We start from the raw sequence: 9,488 nt of genomic DNA, 5'->3' as shown, positions 1-9,488 counted from the left end.
GGGTGGTATCATCAGTGTAGGAGTGGATAGGACAAGAAGTTTGGTTTAGAAGATCATTAATGAATAATAAGTGGGTGACAGGACAGAACCCTGAGGAACACCACTGTTAATAGATTTAGGAAAAGAACAGTGACCACAAAATTACCTGATAATGAGAGAGAGAGAGAGAGAGAGAGAGAGAGAGAGAGAGAGAGAGAGAGAGAGAGAGAGAGAGAGAGAGAGAGAGAGAGAGAGAGAGAGAGAGAGAGAGAGAGAGAGAGAGAGAGAGAGAGAGAGAGAGAGAGAGAATCATTAATCCAACATGCCACAAAATTACCTCATAATCTTTTTATCACAAGTAATGGAATAGGAATTGAATCATCACATCATATTAATAGGTTTATTTACATATCATACATCAGAATGCCAACTAACAGCTTAAAAAATGAGGGAACCCATTTTCAAACACCCATCTGGACTTTTCAAAGGCTACAGAGATGAACAGTGTGGTTCTCATGGGTGTTTCTTTCTTTTCATCTTCTCTTTTTAATTTGTCTCTTCTTTCTCTCCACCATGATCTAGAACATGTTAAACTATCACAGGAATCCTGAAAACACCCTTGAAAACGTACACCTTCCACTAGAGCCTGTTAAAAGTAGTCAGGACAAGATGTTGAAATGTTTGAGAATGTGGTCCCAAGAGTAGTATTAGGTGGTAGTAGTAGTAGTAGTAATATCACTATCACACTCTGGGGTAAAAAAAGAGGGCTCTGTGGTTTGTCAGTTATCATCACTTGTACAAACAGTTCACCTCCAGCGGGTAGTTTGTGGCATGGTGTGGGTACAGTTAAGCCATCAACTCTCTTCCCTGCTATGTCCACCTCATGCCCAGACAATGCTGAGTGACTGCCGACCTCTTAGTTGTGGATCGGTGCATGAGACCAGTCAGTGATTTAAACATTAATGTTAAAATGAAGAAAGGATTGTTTTTATTTTTCTTGTGCTTAATAGATTTGTTTTTATGTGTTTTTAGTTTATGAATGACTTGATTTTCTTACATAATTAGAATGTATGAAAATTTATCTTGAAATTGAAAAGATGTTTGAGAAATGGGAAAAAATTCATCTGAAATAGCCATAAATTTTGTTTCTTCCCACTCAAAACAATTCTCAATACTGTATTTCCTGAGTCAAATGACCAATATGTAAACACCAATACTGCATTTACACATCAGAACAAAATACAACATTGTTCTCTTCACAGCATTAAAATATCAGCAAATAAAACATTCACAGATGTTAGAATTTCACTCTACATTGTCGTAATTAGATTTTGTGATATTCTATTCATAACATTAAGAAGTCTGTAAATAAAATGCTCCCTGGTGTTAACATGTCCCTTGGCATTAGTGTAGTTTACTAATTCTGATACATGTGCCTTGAATCGGGAAGACAGCTGACAGCTCCACTACACACCAGAATTAGTTACTAGTACACATACAAGGACTAGCTCTTATTCTTCTACACACACACACACACACACACACCATACATCCATAAGGTGGTTTACATGCTTAGGGGTGAAGATTTATAATGAGTGCTGGTATACAATGCATATTTTACTCCTTATGTGTGTGTGTGTGTGTGTGTGTGTGTGTGTGTGTGTGTGTGTGTGTGTGTGTGTGTGTGTGTGTGTGTGTGTGTGTGTGTGTGTGTGTGTGTGTGTGTGTGTGTGTGTGTGTGTGTGTGTGTGTTCACTTATTTGTATTTTGCTATAAGTCAAGCTTGTAATGTTCCATCTTTTACTTAGTACCACATCACAATCATGTACCTTTCACTTTAAGTTCGTGTATATTGTTTGCATACATCAATTCTTAAGGTCATGTGGTTTGCTAGTGTATTCTTCTCTTTGAAAAAACTTTATTTCTGCACATTCTTATCTTCTCTAATTTTTCTCCAGTGTCTTGTTAATGTTTTCTCTCTGACACAAGTCTTCTGCATCTACATTTCCTTTTTTTTACTTTCCTTATCTCTTTAACTTTCTTGCTGTGTCTTTTTATTGTTCCCTTCCTGATACAAGTATTCTGTATCTAAATTTCCTCTTCTTGTCACACTCTTGTACAGCATCACAACATAACCACATCTCTTTTTCATCTCCCCAAACTTAGGTAACTGTAACTTTCCTCATCTTTCCTTATAGCTTGAGTTTCTGAGGCTTGGTATTTTGCTTGTGTGTGTGTGTGTGTGTGTGTGTGTGTGCAGAAGTGTTACAGTCAGTTCAGAAATCATTAATCATTCTGACATACACACACTGCAAAATGAAACAGAAAAATCTTTAATAAAAGTGAGAAAAACATTTATTATCACGTTTCTTTCCCTATCACTCCTTTTTTGCAATATCTTTTATGCACGTTCCTCATAACTGACCACAAACAACACTTATCTATTCAGTAACAAAAATTTATGGCTCAAAACTCACTGCAATCTTTGAAATACATTATATAAATCTCTATCAATTCTTCACAGTGATATCTAGCTGTCTAACTCGACCCATATTTTGAAACGCTTTACTCTCTCACCGCGACCACTTTCAAAGGCCACAGAGATGATACGTCCAGTTCTCAGGAGTGTTTTTCTATCAAAGATGCAGAATCGTTGTTTAAACAATCACTAGAATCAAGAAAACACCCTCGAGAACAATTACATCTCCCACTACAGCCCGCCAGAGGTCAAGATGCTGAAACGTTTAAGAATGTGGTCACTTTGTTCAACAGGTGCCTGTGGTGAGGTTTACAAAATACTACTTACTAATTCAAGGGAGGGACACAAGATGCGGGAGTTTGGTCTTTGTGTTGTAACTTCTCATGAGCATTCTGACCTCAGCATTCAATTGGTACTGCTGCTGAAGTGTGTATGTACGTGTGTGTGTTACCTGTTTATATTTTACTTCTATTTCTACACTAGCGAGTCAAGATCCCTATGGTGTGTGTGTGTGTTTGTGTTCGTGTGTGTCTATTACCTAGTTAACTATTTGTTTTACTTATTTGTATGTTCACACAGTTGAGTCAAGCTCCCTATGATGTGTGTGTGTATGTGTGTGTATGTGCATGTGTTTGTCTGATGGGGGAGGGACAAGTACAACACAGGTCTGGAAGCCACCAAGTCAAGGGTACAAGTAATATGGCAGAGAACAAATCCCTAGTAAACAAACATATGCACCACAGAAAGGGATTCGTCTCAAGCCAGCAACCGATTGTTCTACACGCGAATTATTGTTCTTACACACCTTATACACAGTCTGGGGTTTGGGTGTGCAGAGGATACATACAAAACTATACCTACGTGCGACGCAGGACACAGGGATCACTCGTCACACAAACCAACCCAGATATTAGTAAGGAAAGGAGTCTTCACTTAGGATCAACACCACTCAGGTTATCACGATTCGATGAAAGTTCTTTGTGTCACTTTGTAAGGTTCATAGATAGGTATGTGTTCTTTATACAACACTGTGCCTCGGTGAATACTCTATTAGTTCTGGATAGGAGGAAAGAAAAGGAATGGGGAAGCTAACCAGGAAGTAAAAAGGAACATAAAACTGATATCTCTATGAAAAGGAAGGAAAATGAAGCAAATACAAGACACTGGCATTAAAAAGAGACACAAACATCTCCCTCTAGTTCTTCGTGACAGGAGTAAAGAAAAGGAAGGAGAATGAAGCAAACACAAGATCCAGAAAGTAAAAAGAGACACACATATATCTCCCTTTGGTTCTTAGTGACAGAAGGAAAGGAAAGGAAGAAGAAGAATGAAGCTAACACAAGACCCAAGCAGCAAAAAGAGGCACATTAAGAGAAGCTGATGAAAACCACTACACTCTGACCATTAAATGAACGGAACTGTACACCCGTCTCTTTGCATAACACCATAATGTTCAAATCCTGGATACACTTGTATGTTTTTAAGCCTCAATGATGTAAATTAAGTATACACACTGATATACATAAGACATTAGAATCTTGAGGCTTAGCAGGACCTGGGAGGGACCTGAGGAGGACCTTGGATGCTGGTAAGAAAGTGAGAGGTTAACAGAAGGACCACCAGTACAAAATATATAAAGGAATATGAGTTTATGGAGAGAGAGGGGGAGAGAATTGGTATCAGGCTTTTTAAATTCACATATTCACTGTTCAAACCTAAATAGAAAGATGAAGATTACCAAGAGTTCTGTGGCATCGTTAAAATAAATACGCAAGCAGAGCAAAGCTATGAGGACAAAAGATGAAATGAGACAATGGATAAGACATAAGGTCATTTATAAAACAACTCACGCCCAAACATTAAAATAGAAATCTTTGATGAAAACCGATGAAAAAAAGAATATATGAGTAGAGTTCAAGTTTAAAGGTAACAAAAAACAAAGGAAATTAATAGAAAGTTTGTGAAATAATCCATCCTACACACTTAAATAGAAATTCAAGATGAAAATAACTCATAAAAAAATAATATTCGAGTAAAGCAATATTCGAGTTACAAAAATGAATCAGAAAATCCACAAAATCAGAAGATAAAAGCAACTGGTGACATGATAATGAAATAAAAGGAGTATAATTCAAGAGCAGCAAGGTGGGTGACAAGGTGGTGAGGACAGGAGACAGGTGGAAGAAGGCTCTATTTGGCCCTCCAGCTCCTGTCCGTCCCTTCAGCAGCAGCAGAGAGGGTCCTCCTGGTGTGGGCCGTGTCAGGAGGCAGACTGGGAGAAGATCTGAAGAGTCCCAGGCTTCACCCAAGATAGACCGTTGCAGTTTCCTCCTTCCTTGAGACTGTTGGTAGGTTCACTCTGTTGGGATGTTAGGTGTTACTGGAGTTTGTGTGTTGGTGTGTGGTGTTACTGGAGTGTGTGTTGCTCTGTGCTGAGAGGAGTGATGTGTTGTGATTCCTGAGTGTTTGTGAGGTAGTGTTGTGTTGTTGGGGTGTCCTTGTGCTGCTTTGTGTTGTATAAGTGAGTTCTGAATGCTTAGTTTATGAATATTTGGGGTTGAGTAAACTAGTCTTGATTTTTCTCCATCTCCGAGAGTATAATTTAGATTTATGGATGCATACCTAAAAAATTCAAATAAGATAATGAAAAATATATTACGGTAAAACATTTTGAAGTTAGAATACAGAAAAGTCACAAGATCTGAACTCATATAATCTATCTACACTAAAAACTCAAAATCTACAGTACATTTCAATCCATAAATTTCTGACATTCAAACACATTTAAGTAAAGCAGCTAATATATCTCATTATGAAAGGGTACGGGCAAACCAGTGTATGTTGTCAAGCCTTGCTGTGGATGTATGTGGCCAGCAGTGCAATAGCTAAGCTCCTTGGGATAGTAGGGTTGTCCATGAGACTGTTCCTTTGGTAGTCAACAGGGATAAGAGTGTGAATGCTGTGTGTATAAGTGAGTGGCGCTTTATCTGTAAGGTGGCTGACAGAGCTGACAGTGTGAATGATGTGTAGGATCAAGATACACACAAATACACACACACACGCTTCACCCTTACATCACCCTACATCCTTACCCTGTCCTTCTTGAGCTCCTCTAGAACAGGGTCATGAACAGCAGGCTGGAAGGGGGAGAAGACAATGGCATGGGGGTCTGAGGCGGCGGCAGCAGGTGGCTCGTACATGGCCCTCTTGCTCTCCTCCACACAGCTCCTCACTCTCACTTGGAACATTTCATTGTCGCTGTCGTACCTGTGGAGAAGAGGAGGAGTTATCATCTGGGTAAGTTTGAAACAGTTTTTTTTTATCTTTTTTTGCTGCTATGGGATTAAAAGTGTTGCTATGGGTATTGGTTGTTTGAGACTAAGTTTTGTGGTTTCTGGTTCCTATGGGGATTAAGATATTAAGAAAAATGTGTGATATTTAAAAGACGAGAGTTTGATAGTGTCTGCCATGATAGCTTCTTAAACCTTCCCTTATTTCCATATTTAAACACACTTTAAACAGACAGAAACAACAAATTCATGCAACAGAACACAACACTTTCTTAACACAATACACGTAACCCAACATTTACAACACAAACACAGCACCACAGCACAACACTTACAACACAGCAGCTTCAGGGTTCAGTGGGTGGCTGGTCTCAATCTTGTAGAAGCACCGCCTCACGTAGAGAAGCACATGCCACAGGTGGTTCACGTTGCGCCGCCACTTGTTAGCAAACCCTCGCCTTATGTCTAGCTGCTGCGAGTCCGGGCTGATCAGGGGGTGAAACACGGGCGTCTCGAATACTACTGTCTGTGAAGGGAAGGGTGTGTATTATTGAATTGTACTCTCTTCAGCACTATTTTCAAAGGCCATAGAGGTTTGCAAATACTACTGTTTGTGTGGGAGGAAGAGAAGGAAGGGATTGTATTTTGAAACTGTTCTCTAATTATGACTATTTTCAAAGGCCACAGAGATACGATTAGTAAGGTTTCCATATGTTACTCCAATTGACAATTCAGAATGCTTGTTAAACTATCACCAGTCATGAAAACATCCTTGAAAATTTGTATAATTTCCACTACAGCCTGTTAAAAGGTGCCAAGATAGAACATTGGAAAAAAACTAAGAACTGTCTGGTTTAATTCAGATTTCTCTCTCTGTTGGTGGTGGTGGTGGTGGTGGTGGCAGCATAAGCCCTAACACCACAATACTAACCGGCACATCACCATCAGGGTAATTCTCAGGGATGTGCAGGTTGAACCGAAAGATTCCCTCCTGGTATATCCCTTGCCGGATGAAGATGACGCCAAACCACACTGCAGGGAGAAGAGGAAGTGTTAGTAATGAGTGGTGATAACACAAAGCAACACAATATGGAGGAAGGAGAGGCAGCAATGGCCCTGGTGGTGGTGGTGGTGGTGGTAGGATAAATTTATATCACTCAATAAAAATACATCTAGAAGAGAAAATAGATGAAATATATAGATAAATAGATGAATTATTAATAGAACTGTATCACTTAACAGTACAGCCATAAAAATCTATGAGGGAGGTAATAAAAAAAAAGAATAAATTTAGAAAATGAAGATAAAGAAACAGAAAAAATTAAATAAATCAAATAAATAAACAAGTAAACAGATAAATCAATAATTGAATCATAAAACTTAACAAATATAGCCAATAAAATTTATAAGAAAACAATAACAAAAGAAGAAAATGGAAAAAAGAAGGAATAGAACACATTTGAAAAGCAAAGATATAAAAAAAATACAAAATAACAAAAGAACAAGGAAAACAACACACTCGGAAGCCAGCAACATAAATAAACAAGACAGATCAATTATTAAACCATAAAACAACATTATATATCAAAGAGACCCGGCTGGACTCACCAAGGGGGCTCTTTCCTGAGGGGACGACATACACTCCTGACACTCTCTGCTTCTGTAGGAGGTTACTGCGGGGGAGAGAGAGGAGGGACGGTGTTAGCATCTACTCCTCCTCTTCTTGTTCCTGGCTAATTATTGTTTGTTCCTCTATTTTCTCTGTTTTTGTTCCTGTTCCTTCTGTCGTTTTTTTTTTAATTTGTGTTTATTTTTTGCAGTTACTCAGTTTTTTTGTCGGTTTTTCTTCTCATTCCTGGTTTATTATTGTTTGTTTCTGTGGTTCCTCCTATTACTCCTGTTCTCTCCTGCTTATTTCTGCTATTTTCTGTTTTTCTTGTGGTTATTCCAGTTTTTATCATTTATTTCTGTCGTTTCTCTATTTTTCTTGTTGTTATTCCTGTTTCTGCTTTTTCTTACTGTTAATTTCTCCAATGGTGTTCAATGAGGAAATAAGGATGTGAGGAAATCCCTAGGTTAACACCATTAACCCCTATACACTTCATTAAACCCAAGAAAACACAATAGAGGAACAAGAGAGTGAAAGTCTTTGTGTGTTTACCAGAGAGGAGCTGAAATGAATGAGAGCGAAAGCCTTAGTTTATCTATTAGGGAAGTGCAAGGAAGTAGCATAAGAGAGTGAAAGTCCCCTTGTATAATGCCTTACTAATTATATCTTGAGCGATGAATGGGAGGGAGAAAGCTGGAACAAGAAACAGAGGCAGGAACACACCCTCATAGTCTGGTGAAGGAGGAAGAGGTGCAGTGGGATGGGATGATGCAGAAACGCAGGCAGGAACACAGTTTATAGAGCATCAGTGAGTCAGTAACAGAGGAACAGGTGCAGGAAGGGTAAATATCGGGATAAAATGGCGAAACAAGCAGGAACTCATCCCACAGCTAGATGAGGGAGGAAGAGGTGAAGTGTAAATAATGGGATGTACAGAAACACAGGCAGGAACACAGTCTATATAGAAAATTAGAGAGGAACAGGTATAGGGAGGTTAAATAACAGGATATGATGGTGAAACATGCAGGAACATCCTCAATACAGGCACCACTAGTTGGGTAAGGGGGAAAGATGTTTCAGGCAGTGTATGTGACAGAATAAGATGCTGTCGATATGTTTGTTACTTAAGAGACCAGTAGTTTGATAAGAGAGGGAGAGGTGCAGGCAGTGTATAGGAAGACAAAACACAGCATACAGTACAGAAGAATCTTAAGCTATGAATGAGATGAAAAGAACTGAAAAGTCCCACAACTGAATTATGTTGAAGGGTCTAGCAGTGAGAAGAGATGTGTTGAAGAGTCCAGGATTTGAGAGAAGAAGAATTGAAAAGTTCAGTAAGGAAAGGAGAAGAGATGAGGAGTTGTAGCATCAAGCAGTGGAAAGAGGAAAAATAGTTAAAGAATCCATGAGTGTACTGAGTGTAGCATAAACATCAGAGGCAGTGTAGCTGTAAGGTGCAACAGAAGACCCCAACACCCACCCAACACAGCTCCAGACACTCAAACACTCCCGGAAATATTGGCTGTAGGAGTGAAAAGAAAGAAAAGAAAGAAAAGAAAGACACCATTGAAGCTTGTTAGAGTGTAGTATAAGTAGCATTAGTAAGGAGTAACAGATGAACCTAAGACAACTCCAGTCACTCAAACACTCACTCCTCAGCAAGAAGGGTGTACTCCAGGAAATAAGGACTGTAGGAGTGGTTCCCCTTGGGCGTAGAGGTCCGGCGGTCTATCATCTTGGCTGCCATCGAAAGCTGCTGGTCCATGTCAGGTACAGACGGCAACACCTGTGATTATTAAAGAACAGGTAAGTCTCGGTTTAAATGATATAGGTACAGTAACTCTTTTAGGTTTAACTTGTTAGGATAATAGTATAAAAAAAGAGATGGAGAGAGAGAGAGAGAGAGAGAGAGAGAGAGAGAGAGAGAGAGAGAGAGAGAGAGAGAGAGAGAGAGAGAGAGAGAGAGAGAGAGAGAGAGAGAGAGAGAGAGAGAGAGAGAGAGAGAGAGAGAGAGAGAGAGAGAGAGAGAATTAACTTACCTTTCGAAGACTGCCTCGTGTTGAACTATTCCTACTCAAACTGCTTCCTCCTCCCCCTCCTCCTCCTCCTCCTCCTCCGAGCAGAGTGTTGT

General features: G+C 39.4%; 1 protein-coding gene across 3 annotated transcripts in view; it reads right to left on the bottom strand.

The window, feature by feature from the left end:
- Positions 1–365: 365 nt before the first annotated feature.
- The window catches only part of LOC135091843 (AKT-interacting protein-like), a 39,288-nt gene continuing 30,165 nt past the window's right edge, over positions 366–9,488 (bottom strand). For all 3 annotated transcript variants that reach the window (XM_063989851.1, XM_063989850.1, XM_063989849.1), the window contains 7 exons: positions 9,397–9,488; positions 9,010–9,143; positions 7,357–7,421; positions 6,680–6,780; positions 6,084–6,274; positions 5,551–5,725; positions 366–4,817 (listed from right to left, as the gene is read on the bottom strand). The exon at positions 9,397–9,488 is cut by the window's right edge and continues 73 nt beyond it. In XM_063989851.1, coding sequence (XP_063845921.1) covers positions 4,719–4,817; positions 5,551–5,725; positions 6,084–6,274; positions 6,680–6,780; positions 7,357–7,421; positions 9,010–9,143; positions 9,397–9,488 — 857 coding nt within the window. In that variant the 3' untranslated portion in view covers positions 366–4,718. The remainder of the gene's footprint in view (positions 4,818–5,550; positions 5,726–6,083; positions 6,275–6,679; positions 6,781–7,356; positions 7,422–9,009; positions 9,144–9,396) is intronic.

Source organism: Scylla paramamosain, chromosome 38, assembly GCF_035594125.1.
Source record: "Scylla paramamosain isolate STU-SP2022 chromosome 38, ASM3559412v1, whole genome shotgun sequence".
Lineage (NCBI taxonomy): Eukaryota > Metazoa > Arthropoda > Malacostraca > Decapoda > Portunidae > Scylla > Scylla paramamosain.
The sequence above is the reverse complement of the archived record's forward strand: the minus strand, read 5'-3'. Positions and strand labels throughout refer to the sequence as shown.